Below are 15,144 nucleotides of genomic sequence, written 5' to 3'. Positions count from 1 at the left end.
AGAAAAATGTATCCATTGCGAGACATCTGTCAGACACCTGTAGTTGCTAACTTTTGTTTAACCATCATGTGGAATTTAGATTTCCCAATGTACTGGCCACACTGGGGCACCACCCTAGGGACTGATCAGAACCGATGAGGGCTGTGTCTGCCTTTGATACCTTGTTATCATCCATGACAGTGTTCAGAGACTCGATCCACATTGGGTCTATGTCACCATCCAGTAAAATCCACTTGGGTCCATCGTGGGTAATGTTGGCAAGGTCCCGCATGATGGAGGAGAACAATCCTAAAAGGAAACACCAACGATTTATTTTCCATTTCACTATGAATTCTCATTTTCTTAACGTAACTTTCTCTCACTGGCTACCACACTCAGAAGGAGGTGTAAATAGAGAAAGCAGCTCAGACTTGATTTTCTATCTTGTGCAACCAAACATGTGACTGTCCAAGATGCAGTCTTGTGCTCGACTTGTTCATAATAGCCGTAAGAACCACAGAACATTTAGAAACAGCAGTGCCTAACAGTATGAGCCTTTTAAGTGACCAAAGACCCAGTGAGTCATTTAGGCCAGTTGTGGTGACATAAGCTGCATTCCTTTCTTTTCGGTAAAGTTTTCATCCCTAGCAAATTTTGCCTAAGATAGGCTTTGAGAGACGATTTAATGTGATTCTTATTGTCATGAAACTTATGCATTAATTTGGGTAGAATTGATTTTCATTATATCAAACTTTTCCGGTCAATAATATGGTATGCCTTTTCATTTATTCATGTATTGTCTTATGTTCATAATAAAATTTTACAGCTATTTAATAGATCTCTTAGGGTAAATGTATTCCTAAATATTTCATAGTTTTTATTGTTACTGTAGATGGGATTTTCTCTCTCTTCATTTCTGTTTTTAGTTGGCTATTCATTTCATGTTCACTTACCTTTAATAAACCTTCTTATTCCTACTGGTGATTTTTCAAGAATACCTCATGGGTTTTCTAGGTTCCAGATTGTACCCTGAGGAAATCAACATTCTCTCTCTTATCTGCACCATATATTATTTTTTCTGGTCCTACCACATTTTCTAGACTCCCAATATGCAGCTCTGATTAATAATGCTCAGAGTAGATGCCTCCATAACTTGCTTCTGATTTTAGTGGAAAAAGTTTTGTGTATCATTATTTAGAGAGCTTTCAATTTCTTTCAACTTTAGGTACATAGTACGAGATGTCCTACTAATCCTATTCTACTGGGAACTTTCTACTGGAGTAATTAATGAGTGTTAAGTATCAATAGATTGGCTAAATGATTTTCTCCTTTAATTTACCTATCATTTTTGCTTTGATCTATGTTTACATTCCTGGAATAGATTCTACTTGATCAAACTGTACTATTATTATTTTTTAAGCTACTGTTGCATTTATCGATATTTATATTTAGAATTCTTGTGTCTATATTAATAAGTAAAATCAGGTTGTTTTTGGTTCTATATGAAAATTGGTATTAAATTATTCTGACTCCACAAAATTATTTCAGAGCTATATTTTTATGATTTTCAAACTACGAATTTTTTTTTTGTCTTTTTTGTTTTTATTGGTACCAGGGATCGAACTCATGACTGCCTGCTTGCAAGGCAGGCACTTATGCCGCTGAGCTAAATCCCCAGCTCCTAAACTATGAATTTTTGTTCTATCTTTAAAGTTTTCTTTTTATTTGTTTTTAAATTTTTTTAATTTCCAAGAGAATAAAACAAAACAAAACAGAACAAAGCAAATCAGAACAGAGCAATGCAAGCAACAGAGCACTTCACAACAAGACAACCGGATATCAACAGTAGCTACCGTAATGTCTCTTGTTTTCTTCAAAATAGTTGACCATACCTTCACACGCAATATCAAACAAAACAAAATAGTATAAAATCATTCAAAAGAATGAAAGTATTACATGACTTCAAAGCCAAGCAACAGGAAATGAACAATCACTACTACAATATCTCATTTTCCTCAAAAAATTTGTCTATACCATCACACATAATAAAATCAAATAAACCACAACAGGATAGAACCAATCAAAACAGAAGAACAAAGGCATGGTAGGACTTCAAAGCAAGATGATACTAAATCAACAATGGTTACCATAATATCTTGTTTCCTTCAAAATAGCTATTCATACCATTACACATAACAAAATCAAACAAAACAGAATAAAACTAATCAAATGAATGAAAGCATTGTAAGACTTCAAAGCAATATAATAGGAAACCATGATTACCATAATACATCCCATTATATTCAAAATAGCTGCCCCTACCATCTGACAGCATAGAATCTAATGCAACAAGACAGAACAAAGCCAAACCTAACAAAGTTGTGTAAACAATGCAAGAGTTCAAGATAAGACAATAAGAAATTGACAGTAGCTTCCACCTTTCCCTCCCAGCTATTTCCTCCTCTTTGCTCTTACATTAACTATTTTGCTTTTGGATCCCATTAACTCCTTCTGTTTCTTATATTAGGGCTCATATGTATGAGTTTGAACTGCTCTGCTCATGAACATGTATCTCCAGTTGTGTCCATTTACCTACAGAAGCTCTGAGGTTATTCTACTTTATAGCTGGGTAGATTTCCAGTGCATGAAAATACCATATTTTTTAAATCCATTCTTCAGTTGATGGGCAAGTTACACTTGTTTGTTTTTTATTTATTTATTTTTTTTTTGGAGGGGGACTCCTGTCACATGAAACAATTGTTTTCTCTGCTTTGATTTTCAGTCTATGAATTTCCTTTCCAGTTAGATGTGTTTCTTGTGTACAGTATATCGATGGATCTTGTTTCTTGATCCATGCTCCCTGTGTTTCTTTTTATTGCTGACCTGAGGCATCTACATTAATGATTACAACCAGCATACATTGGTTCTGTCCTGCTGTCCTCCTGCTGTTGGTCCTCCACTTTCCCCTTCATTCAGTTTCCTGTCTTGTTTGGGGATCCCCCTCTGCTGCTCCTTGGACCATGGTCATCTTTATCTCTCTCTAGGATATCCTTTAGCACTCTCTGTAGGGTTGGTTTAGTAGTCATGAATTCCTTCAGTTGTTCTTTATCATGGAAGTATCTTATTTTTCTATAAATTTTGAAAGATAGTTTTGCAGGGCAATCTGGGTTGGAAGTTGTTTTCTTTCAAGGTTTAAAACACTTCACTCCAAAGTCTTCTTGACTTGGTGGTTTGTGTTGATAAGTCTGCTGTGATTCGGATTGGTTTTCCTTTATAGGTGATCTGTCTCATTTCTCTAACAGCTTTTAATATTCTGTTCTTGTGCTGAATTTCTGGGATCTTGATTATTATATGTCTGAGCATAGATTTACTTTGGTAATGCCTAGTTGGAGTCCTGTATGCCTCACTTATCTGCACGCCAGATCCTTTTCCCATGTTTGTGAAGTTTTCTTCTATTATTTCTGTGAATATCCTTTTAATCTCATCTGTGTTGACCCCTGTGTTCACCTACACCTGTCACTCTTAAGTTATGCTTCTCTGCATCATCCTGCAGCCACTGGGTTGTTATTTCCTGATTGTGTTATTTTTAAGAGATCTTTCCTTTCACGATCACTAGCTGCAATCCTGTCTTCAAGGTCTGAAAGTTTATCTTCAGTCTCTTTCAAGTGGTTTTGACAGCTTTTGATTGAATTTTAAATTCCCTGCATCCCCCTTTGAGTTTGTCTCATGTAATTCCTTTCTACATTCATTCAAGGTTTCCATCATTTTCCTATGCTCTTCTTTTTTGTCTATATCTTCTTTAGACCTGCTGAACAATTCTTCCAGTATGTTTGTGATTTTTCTTCTACCTGAGACATTATTTCTGAATTGACTGCTTTGACAATCTCATGGAGTTGTCTCCTTTCTTCAGTTGCTATCCTCTCAGAGATTTCAGGTCTGTGACTTCTGTTTTCTTTCATGACTGTATCTTCCAGACTTAGTGTGTGTGGTCTAGAGGTCTCAGTTTGCATTTTGCTCCTTGGTCTTGACATTCTCCTGGGTTCCCAAGCAGGTTGTGGGGCTCCAGGCACTTCCTGTGTTGGCTTCCCCTAGGCAGTGTAGGGGGATGGGACAGGTACCTGGGTTCCTCTAATTCCAGAGGTAGCAGCGTGTGGAGTGGGCTTCTCTAGATCTATGCAGCTACACTGTGGCTTTGTTGATGATCAGGGGTGCACTTCTCTTAGCCTGTGTGTCTACACTGGGACCCCCACAGTGGTGGCAGACACATAGGAGTGTGTTTGTCTGATTCTGCTAGTGGGTGATGGCTGCCTGAGGGAACCAAGGGCCTCCAGTGGTGGCCTAGGATTGCACGGGCTTACCTGGCTGTGTGTCCCTGCTCCTGCTGGCTGCCTGCAGGAAGAAGCCTTCTGGTGGCAGCTCCCTGAAGGTGAAGGTGGATCTTCTGGTTCTCTCTGCCCACACTGGCCACCTATAGGACGTTTTGGTGGCGGCACACAGCTGGCAGAGGTGGATCTGTCTCCTTCAGCCATGCTGGGCATTCAGAGGAAAGGGCCTTCTAGCAGGCAGAGGCTGATCTCCTGTTTCTCTCTGCCAGCGCAAGGCGTGGGGGACTCTTAATTTGTTTACTCAAGTGTTCTCTTTCTTATTGAGCTCAGGACTGAGAAACTGCAGGCGTAGACCAGAACCAGAGTATATAATAGATATGGTGAATAGGAAGAAATTGTTTAAAAGGAAAGGGGAGTCGAGGTGGGAGGAAGGGGAAAGAAAAACACGAGAGGAAAACAATAAAATTGAAGCAAACCTTTGTAAATAAGAAACAGAAGATGGGTTAAGGGAAGGGGTGTGGGAGAAAAACCATAGGAGCTAAGGCACACCGGGTACAGGTGCAAATCCCCTGTGATGAATGTGGTCAGCATGAATGTCTAAACTGTAGCAACAAACTTAATAAACAAAAAAAATTCATAGATGCTTTGCTAGGGGTTCATCTATTTTTCAAATATGTCATCGAATTAGTGTCTTAATTTAATAATTCCTAATCATATTTATCTTATTCCCCATTAATTATGCTCATAATTAGCAACATTGATCTTTATGAAGAACCGATACTAGTATTTATGTTGGTGATTTTTCTAATTTCAGGTTTTGTCTTCCTGACTATTTGTGATAGATATTCTTCACCCCCAACTCTCTCTACTCATAAGTTCTTTGAGAGGATGCCACCAGCCTTACCCAGTGGTAGAATGGACTCATCTGCTTTACCAGTCCTTCTAATGGCCCTGCAGATAACGTCAGTTTCAAACTGGCCATTAAACCCATCTGTGACCTTGTCAGACTTGGCCACGTCCATCTGGATAGATGCGTGGTCCTTGGTAACAATACTGTCTTGTTGGCAGAGCATTTCCAAGGCACATGCAAGCCCACACACTCGGTGATGTAGTTCTGCATATTGAGGCCCCGCCTGCTGCCTCCACCACGAGCACAGGCAGAGAAAGCAATTTAAGTTTTATCTTTATTAGTTTTTCCCCCTAATTTTCTTCAAGCTTAATTTGAGTAATTGCTTATTACAGATGCTAATGCCCCAGTTTCAGCCTGGCTTCTATAACAGAATTCAAAGTTTTTCCTTAGAGGCTTTAATTATGTCCCATAGATTTCTTTTTGTTTTTTAATTTTATTTAAGGAGAAAAAGAAAAAAAAACAGAAAAAGAGTACAAGTTATACAGAATTTCAGAAAGAATAAACAGTAGGGAATCACTAGTTAATAGATTACATATTGTTATCTTAGAAATGGTTGTTCAGGTTACAAAATTAAAGCGTATAAAGTGGACTTTCAAACAGTGAGACTGCAAACAGTTCTGTTCAATGATCCAACAAAACTCAGTAATATGGTTATCTATCTTATACACTTAAATATATATGCAGGTATATCCTTTAGAGCACTTTCTTTTTCTCTTTTGTACAATGATAATTACACATTTTGGGTTTTATTACTTCCACAGTTCTTAATACTTTTTTTTTTTGAAGAGAGTAAAACCAAATGTGACATAACAGAACAGAGTCAGTCAAATCAAAAGGATGGACTTAATAGATAATGTAAAAACAAAATACTAGGTGATCAACAATGGTTACCATACTGCCTCTTGCTATCTTAAAAAGAATTGCCTATATCATCAGTTGTAATAAAGTTGAACAAAACAGTAAAGAATAAAACCAAAACATTGGAGACATCACAGGACTTCAAAAGAAGATAATAGTCAACCAGAATGGGCGTCATAATGAATCTTATTGTCTTCACAGTTGTTGCCTATACTTTCGAACTTGGTACAGAATTTTTCTCCTTCACCACCATCACCATCATCTCCTCCTCCTCCTGCTCCTCCTCTCTCTGTTCCTCTTCCTCCTCCCCCTCTTCCTTCTGCTTCTTCTTCTCCTCTTCTTCCTTTAGTTCTTGCAATGGTTTGTATTTAGGTAGAACACTTTCAGGGAGTTATGTCAAGGAGAATAACTTCTTTTTATTGGTGGTAATTCAAGTTTCTTTTTGATTCAGGAGTAGGGAAGCATTGCTTGGGTTACAGGTATATGGTCAAATTATTTTGGCTCACTTTGTTGCTAGTTGCTTCCATTGTTTGATCAGAGAATGTGGCCTATAAACTGATACTTTTAAATTCAATATAGATTACTGTGTAGCAAATTGAATTTTTAATTTTTGGAAATGTTCAATGGGTTAACCAAGAGAGGAATATTTCCTACTTACAGGATGCAAAGTTCTTGTAATGAAGTATTTGTAATTTGCTCTGTGTATGTACTTATTTTTTTCATTTTCTTTAAAGATATAGGGCTTAGTCTCTATAAATTTATGATTACTATATCATTGTCAGTGTTCCTAAGTTTAAGGTATAAATTGGATGACATTTTATTTAAAATATTAACTTTAAAATATTAACTTTATTTTGAAGCTTAAATTTAATATGGAAAAAGCAGCACCTGATACTGAGAAAAGTATAAATATTGAGTAGCAATTTACTTCATCAGAGATTAGACTGTACTGTAAAATGATTGTAACTTGAATGGATGACGTTCAGACAGGATCAGATAAATAGCGTGGAACATAACAGAAAGCCTGGAATCAGACCTCAGCGTGTATAGAGCTTAACCAATGACAAGCGAGCGCTTAATTCAGAGGGAAAGCACGGTTTACTTAATAAATGGTGCTGGCACAGTGATCCATCTGGAAGGAAATAAATTTGATTTTCTACTGTACCTCATACTAAGCCCCCAAATAAATTCCAGATGGATAAAAAATGTTAATGTACAAAGAATCCTTATACATCAAATTTATGATACTATATCTGTAGCTGAAAATTAGAAAGAGTTACAAACTAAATAGGAATCCCAGATGTTAAAAAGACCAGAGAGACATAATTTCCCTTTTAAAAATAGTGCATGGTAAACTATGTCATAAAAAGCATTAGTGATTCCTGTGACAAAGAGTTAATCTTTGATATACAAAGAACTCTAACACGCTGATACAGAATAACAAATAGAAATAAAACACAGAAGAGCAAATTACTGAGACCAACAAGAAGGAAAAGATGCCAAGCCTCACTAATAGCGAAATAAAAATTAGAGATGCTGCTTATTAAATTCTCTTCCTCTAGGCCTCTGACTGAAGTTTCTCAATTAAGGAAGAAATACAGTTTATCCCTGATAAAAGTCAGACATTGAATGAGGGGAGATTTCCTGATGCCAGAACCCCAGTGTGAATGTGGATCTGCAATCCTTTGGGTCACTGTGGGCATGGGAACAGCCCTGGGGACCAGGACGCTTCAGCATCACCAGGGACCTGGCCCAGGCACAGTGTCCCCAGCAGGAAGCTTTTGCATCACCCCCAGGGCAGTTTCCACAGTGGGAGAGGGGCGCCTCCACGCGAGTCTGCAGGGCTTCTTTAGGAATGAGCGTGGTTTCTCTACCTTGTGCATCCCTTATACCCATTGCCAGATAGCGCCTTGAGCTCCACTCAGCCCAACACAGCTGAGCTTCTGACTGTTTTATCCCTCTCTAAAACATGAGGTCCTCTCCAGCAGACAGCTGGAAGAAGTCCCCAAGGAAGGAGGCCATCTGCAAAGCTGAGGTGGGGAGCCTCAGCCTTCTGTGGTCCCTCACAGACCCATTTGATGTTCTGGCCTCTGCAGCTCATCCCACTGCCCCCAAGCTTGCTCTAGGAACTTTCTCCTTGGGGGAATCAGCTCTTACCATCCTTCCATTCTCGTGTGGCCGGATTGATGATGCCAAAGAGTTCATCATTTGTGACTGCTTTCGGATTCAGGTCAGTCCAGACAGGGCGGCGCTTCATGATCTGATAGGTCTTGTGCAAGGATCTCAGCACTTGTGACTTGCCAGTGCCAGCACCACCGACCACGAACACAGAGTGCCGTACTGCCAGCAACTCCTCCAGCTGGACCACCTGGGGAGACAGGAAGGGCAGCCTCAGGGGATGGATGTGCCACATCTGCTGCTGGCTGCTCTTTAGGGAGCTCCGCTGCTGGCGGAAGTAAGATCCTATCCTAAGGGAGGCATGTTAAGAGAGGGCACCTCTAATAGGTGGGTTATGGTAGGAGATCCTGAGGTCAACTGGGGAGTGTGCTCCGTGCTCCCTAACTCCTGGAGACAGAAGAGGAGGAGGAGAAGAATTGCAGTGGTGGAGATGGTGATCATGCCAGGCTCTGGTACCAAATGGAGACTGCATCTTGTCTTGGAGTCTTGTCTTCCCGGATTTTTTTTCTCATAGGCAACTGATTGGACTTACTCTTATGCTGCTACAAGTTAAAGTTGGTTTCCAGGTTCACTGACCATTTTATTAATCTGAACAACATTATTGAGATGTATTTCATGTACCATTAATTCACCTTTTGGAAGTATACAAGGGCTTTTAGCATATTTGCATAATTTAAAAACCATCACTACTGTGCAGTTTTAGAACATTGTCCGGTCCCCAACAAAAGACCCACATCCTTCAGGAGTGGCTCCCCAGCCCCAAGTCATTATCTAGCTCTGTGAAGCCCCTGATGTAAATCATATCTCCATAATTTTGACTATTGTGGAAATGTCACATAACTAGAATCATAGAATGTCATCTTTAGTGAGTGGCTTCTTTCATGTAGTATGTCCTCACTCAACTGGGACATTTTCATCCCATAAAAAAAAATTAGTCTTACTATATAGTTCAGGCTGGTTTTGAATTCACCTTTCCTAGTGCTGAGACTGCAAACCTGCACCACCATGCCCAGCCACTTTTATTCTTTGCTGTTCCTCTTTGAAATTCTAGCATGACCTGTCTCTGTATAAGTGCATTTGTGTTTACTTTGTGAGGTACGGAGTCCTTTTAGCCAGGACACATGGCTGTCTAGCTCAGGCAGGTGTTTAGAGTATCTTTTCTGCAGTTCCCACAGATGACATGCTGGAGAACCTAGCTCAGTGCTCCACCATCTGCTTGCCTCTGTGCCTGTTTCTTTCTATATGTATTTATTTTTATTTTACATAAACATATATACACACAGAGTTTCATCCCAGGAGATTCCTTTGAGTTTATTTCCAATCCTCGTGCTGAATATTGTGTGTCATCAATGATACAGTTTTACATTTCAAAGAGCTCCTTCAAATCCTCCAACAGGTCTTTTAAAAAGCCATCCAATTCTTGTTCTATGAGCAGAATTTTCTTCAAAGATATCAACACAAACTTTTAAAATGTTCTGTTTCTTATGTACCCGGGGGTTAGGTGTGTGTGTGCAGGTGCGTGTGAATGTGTCTGCCTCAATCTCTCATGGTGTTGAATTATTCCCATAGTTGGCAAGCCAAGTTTTTTCTACATCACTTTAAAAAAATCAGTATATGTTGGGGGCTGGGATTTAGCTCAGTGGCATAAGTGCCTGCCTGGCAAGCATGAGGTCATGCGTTCAATCCCCCATACAAAACAAAAATCAGTATATGCTAGATACACATGAGATTTACATATATTTTGGGGAACTGATATTCTGTGTATCTAAGTTTACAGATGTATCTATGTTTCTAGATATATAGACATAGATGTAAATGTCGCATCTTTATCTTTTTACTTCTCTTCTGAGCTCTTCTTCCTCTCCTCCTCCTCTGATCCTCTTTCCATCTCCACAAAGCGTACATCTGTTTCTTATCATCTATTTTTTCTTTAAGTTTATTTATATTTTAGGTGTCTCACAAAATGGAAACCATGTTTAACCTTCTAACCTTCATGTCTGATTCATTTCACTTAGTACTGTAGTCTCAGTATGCACCTATTTCTTTACAAATGAATCAAACACAGCAATCTCAAGTTTAAAAAGGCTATGTTTTCTCCAAGCCTAGCTAGGTGCTCCCTATGGTTATCCTGGTCTTTTCGCAGGGAGGAAGTGTGAGTGGAAACTCCATGGACATGGTAGATATTGGCCTAACCCTAGCCCCCTCACGTATGGGTAAGTAAACAGGAAACTGGCTGTCTTTTAGGGTCCTGGATTAAAGATCTAGATTTAGATCCTCTAGATTAGGATCTAGATTTAGGTCCTCTAGATTAAAGCCTTTCTTTTTCCATTCTTCCCATCCCTCTATCAACAGAAGGCCAGTATTATGGCTTGTATCTAACCTCCTCTCACAACCTCCCATGCTCACAGGCAGTACTTTGGGAGGTGGTTGGATCTCGGGTATCCAAGTTAACAATATCTAATTCTGGTCACTGAGACCAGTAACCAGCACACACAAGTGGAAGGAGGGAAGGTTTATTGTAGCTCACGGTTTGTAGAGGTTTGAGTTCATAGTTGACTGGCCCGAAGGCACAGTGACATGGCACAGTGGTGTGGCAGAGCAGAAGCAGCTCATGGAGAAGCAGGCAGGAGGCGGCATCAGCAGCAGCACTGAGCAAACCTCTCCCTTTCCCTGCCATCCTATCTAAACTATGTCCTTTTTGAGGCCAGGTCTTCCAATCATCATCCACACTCAGAACTCTGCTAAACCAATCAGTGGGGTGATTTAGTACCGTACACTGTTCATCTTAGCACCACACACCCTAGACCTGGCCTATGAGTACATTAGGCTTTAGGGGAACATCTAGATACAAGCCGTAACATTGGCCTTCTGTTGAGGTACCCCAAGAGAATGGAAGGGCTTCAATCTGGAGCTTCAGTACCCTGAAAGTAGTCTTAGTTTTCCCCCAAGAACTTTGTTAATTTTTCTTAAATATGTTCTTTTTGTTTTTATTTTTTGGCCTCAAGATGAGTGTTGAATACCTGGCAGCACACGGTCTTCATTGAATGGGAACTGGGAACTGGAAAAAGGTATGGGGAGAAGCATGTGAGGAGCCAAGAGGCAGAATTATAGGGTAAGAAGGTTCAAGGGTTTCTCCTCTGGCTATTTCGTTGCCTCCCCCTCCCCTCCCCTCCCCTCCCCTCCCCCTCTCACTCTCTCCCTCTCTCTTTCTCTCTCTTTCTCTCTGTCTCCCTCTTTGTCCTTCTCACTCCTGCCCCCCCCCTTAATTACCACCACCAAGCCCAGAGCTTCTCTAGGGGCTCTTCTTTTGACAACACATCTCTCAACCCCTTGGAAGCCTGAGTCTGTTCCTTTCCACAAACTCCTCTTCCTCTTCTAGATCTGCCAACTCACTTTCATCCTCTTTCCATCTTTCCAGAAATTTACTGCAATATCACCTTCTCAGGTTCCATAATTCTATGAGTTCATTCCTTTTATAAAAAATATAAATTTATATTATTACTTCAAAGGGATCTCAGGATACCAACGGAGCCCCATAAGGCAACTTTTAAAGAATGAGTTTTCAAATGCTCAAGTGTTCGGATGTTCAATTGGACGGTGCAAATGGAAAGTGGCAGAGATGTCATCTGTCCTAAGAACGCTTACTAGAGAGTCTCTGGCTTAACAGAAGAGCAAGGAGCTCCTATGAGGAAAGAGAGGAGCAAAAGATACAAAATACGGTCCTGATGCTTGTACAATCTCTGTGTGTATTGCACATACCGTTTTGCTGACAATTTTCTTCCTATCTACAGTGCTATTCTTCTCTCCTCTACCTTTCAGCCATCTGCCCACTGAAAATAGGAAGAGGGTCATAAGAAGTGGGGAAGGATCGACCTGCAGAAACAATCACGCTAGCAGAGGACTCTTCCGTTCTGCAAATGAAAGCAGACACCAGCTTGCAATGGGAAGTGCTTATTCCAATTCATTCTTAATTCTATTTATATAACACCAAGGCTGTCTGCCAACAAAAATATATAATCTATACCAGCAAAAGTATTGTGTGCTAGAAATACCTCCCGGAGTGCCCTACAAGGAATCTGCCTCTTTGCTCTAAGTTCTCCTAGGAAACACACTCTTTCTTATGTGAACGAGCCCAGTGTAGAATCTTGGATAAGTAACAGAGTGTCATTCAGTTCCCTCACCTGTAAAGAAACTCATTTTTGTCACTTGCCTTTGGGGCTGCTGGGGCTGGGGGTCAAATGTGATATAGAATGTGAAGCCACTTATGAACGTCTAAGTGACTGTCACATGCTTCTTACTCATAGTATTGAGCAGCAATCTGTCCAGGTCTTTGAGCTTCACAACCTTTTACTCCTTTCTAGTGGCGATTGTCCATTCTTACCTGAAAGCACACTTCTTTCTATGCAGACATTTCTACTTCTAACATTTTTTGCATCCTGAAGACATCAGCCTATTCAAAACTGCACAGTAAAAATAACGGACTTCTGGAAAAAATGATTAGGGTAGGCTCTTCAAAATAGAGAGAACTTTGTATTCAAAGCCCTAAAAACTCAAAATGAATTCTAACTCAAATGAAATATCAGCACGGTTAATTCCCCAGGTATTTCTCCCCTGCCTGATGGTCAGTCATTCCCTTGCAACCTTAAATCTTCATTGATCAAGAGGTAGATCCTGAGTACATCTGATCCTGATAGAGAGCATTTTAATCACAATTAAAGGTCTGAGCCAAAGGGACTACTTCATTAATGCACTGTTTTAACAGAGAGGGAGAGGGCTTCCCGGGGTCCTTGTGTGCCCTGCAGCCTCCTCAGCAGACAGCACAAAGCCAAGTGGTTCCCACAGCCCTGAGCTATGTTTGCCTTTGAGTTCCAGCTTTTCTCTTAAGGTTTTTATAAACTCTTCAGTGTATCTGTTTCCTACTGATACTCATGGTATGAGCTAATACCACTTCTTTTATTTTTCATACCATGCATCACACACTCAAGGTCACCAATAAAGACTGCTAAAATGAATCGTTCCTAACTAGATATGTCAGCACAGCTAAAAAACTTCTTCGGATTAAGCACAATCCATTATCCAAGAAAAGGACTATTGGGAAGGAAAGCCTCTTGTACCTTGAGCACAAAGTGGTCCTCGGCTTGGAGCTTCAGGTCCACAACTGCCTTCCTCACCAAAGCCTCAAAGTTCAGGTCTCTCCTCCGGGGCACTTCCAGGGCAGGAAAGAGGTCCCCAATCAGGCCCATGAACACAGGCAAGTCGTCAGTCACGATCTTGGGGATGTTGAAGTCTCGCAAGGAGCGCATCAGGACCTGGTCCTCAGGCCTGTCAGGGTCTCCTCGCTTCAGTGATCCTGCCACCACGAGCACAGACTTGATGGCCCGCAGGCCCCAGTCATAGTGATCCTGTAACAGTGTAGGCAATGCAGGTTAGACCCAAGTTTCTGGATGCAGAGTATCAGATGCTTGGAGGATAAATTATAGACAACACATATCACTGGTGAGGACAACATAGCAAGTATAGACCACACAAGGCTCCTACAGCTCCCGTGTGAGGGCGGGTGGTAGAATATGGCTCCCAGCGTGGAGCTGGACTCACGCCTAGGTTCATGTCCCAGCTCTGCCACTTGGTTTGTAGCAGATCACTCTTCAAAAGATGCTGCAAAGGAAAACTTCTGTGCTCAGTGATGACAAAAGGCGTGATGTTTGTACCTGAGGCTGTGGATCAGATTTTTCTAACAGAAAAGTATTAAAGAAAATCTGGAGTAGAGTTCAGTCAAGCACAGTTGAGAAAGAAATGGAAAGCAAACATCTGCTGGCTCAGTGTGACAAGAAAACCAATTCAAGAAACTCAAGGAAAGAGCAATACCAATGCATCATGGGACACCAAGGTCAGAGCCGTGAGTGCTAAGCTACAGAGGTAATTGTAGACAGACTGATCACCATACAGCTGCTGGCAGAGATGAGTCTGCTGGTTTTTACCCGAACACCAGTGTGGAGCATATTAAAATAATTCCTCTAGCTCTTAGCTTAAGAATGGATTAGAGGATCTGGAGTAGAGCTGCTGGTACTAACAGAGAGGCAGGTGCAATATTTCAATCGAAACACACTACAAAAGTAATAGTGAATGTGTTAAGTGAGACTTATCTAAGTATCAAGAGAGTGGAATCGAATCCAGCTTGTTCACGAATGAATGATGGTTTTGTACATCACATCAAGTATGCCACAACACGGGAGTCATCAGCTGGGGTGCAGCTGGAAACCAAAGAACGGGTTCAGATGCGCTGAGTTGAAGATGCTTTTCAAACGCCCAGGAAGACCTGTGGCTTACAGCATTGATTGATAAAGGTTTAGAGTTCAAAAGAGAGAGTTGGAAGATAGCAGTTAGGAGTGGAATGCATCGGACCTGGGAGTCAGTGCTGGCGGAGGACCAAGAGAAGATATGATAGGAAAGAAAATCTGAAGACAATGCCATCTTCTCCCCCTTGAACAGATTTCACAAGGGTGAGAGAGCCTTGTATTGTGGCAGCAAAGGTTATTAGAGCAAGATGACCCCACAGGGAAAGTCAAACTAATGGGTATAGCTCAAGAAAACGTCTTTGTTATCCTTGTCCTCATGACATTTCCCAAGTCATGAACCTTGTAGATGCTTGGCATGGGGTTCTCTAGGAGGGGGCCAGCATTAGGCAGGAACCACATTTAAGGCTGAGCAACAAGGAGAAACCCGGGGCTAGTTAGCACTAATTGTCTTTCCAGTTCCTTCTGGTTTTAGGTAGAGATCATTCCCTCCAGGAATTTTTCTTGGTGGGATCCTGGTATCTGTAAAATGTTATTAAATATTGTAGTAATAATGGGGCCCTGTGCCAAGTTAACGTGTTTTTATTGTAGAACTACTGAG

The 15,144-nt window shown here is 40.8% G+C and overlaps 1 protein-coding gene and 1 pseudogene across 2 annotated transcripts in view; both read right to left on the bottom strand.

Moving 5' to 3' along the window:
• Window positions 1-15,144, bottom strand: part of Dnah9 (dynein axonemal heavy chain 9) — a 365,933-nt gene that overhangs the window by 203,274 nt on the left and 147,515 nt on the right. For both annotated transcript variants that reach the window (XM_063242417.1, XM_063242418.1), the window contains exons 31-33: window positions 13,365-13,652; window positions 8,230-8,440; window positions 161-288 (exon numbers count right to left, since the gene is read on the bottom strand). In XM_063242417.1, coding sequence (XP_063098487.1) covers window positions 161-288; window positions 8,230-8,440; window positions 13,365-13,652 — 627 coding nt within the window. The remainder of the gene's footprint in view (window positions 1-160; window positions 289-8,229; window positions 8,441-13,364; window positions 13,653-15,144) is intronic.
• On the bottom strand, window positions 5,174-5,424 carry LOC106026843 (small ribosomal subunit protein eS21-like; annotated as a pseudogene).

Source organism: Cavia porcellus, unplaced genomic scaffold (assembly GCF_034190915.1).
Source record: "Cavia porcellus strain 051 isolate PalLab524CR breed Dunkin Hartley unplaced genomic scaffold, mCavPor4.1 scaffold_32, whole genome shotgun sequence".
Lineage (NCBI taxonomy): Eukaryota > Metazoa > Chordata > Mammalia > Rodentia > Caviidae > Cavia > Cavia porcellus.
The sequence above is the reverse complement of the archived record's forward strand: the minus strand, read 5'-3'. Positions and strand labels throughout refer to the sequence as shown.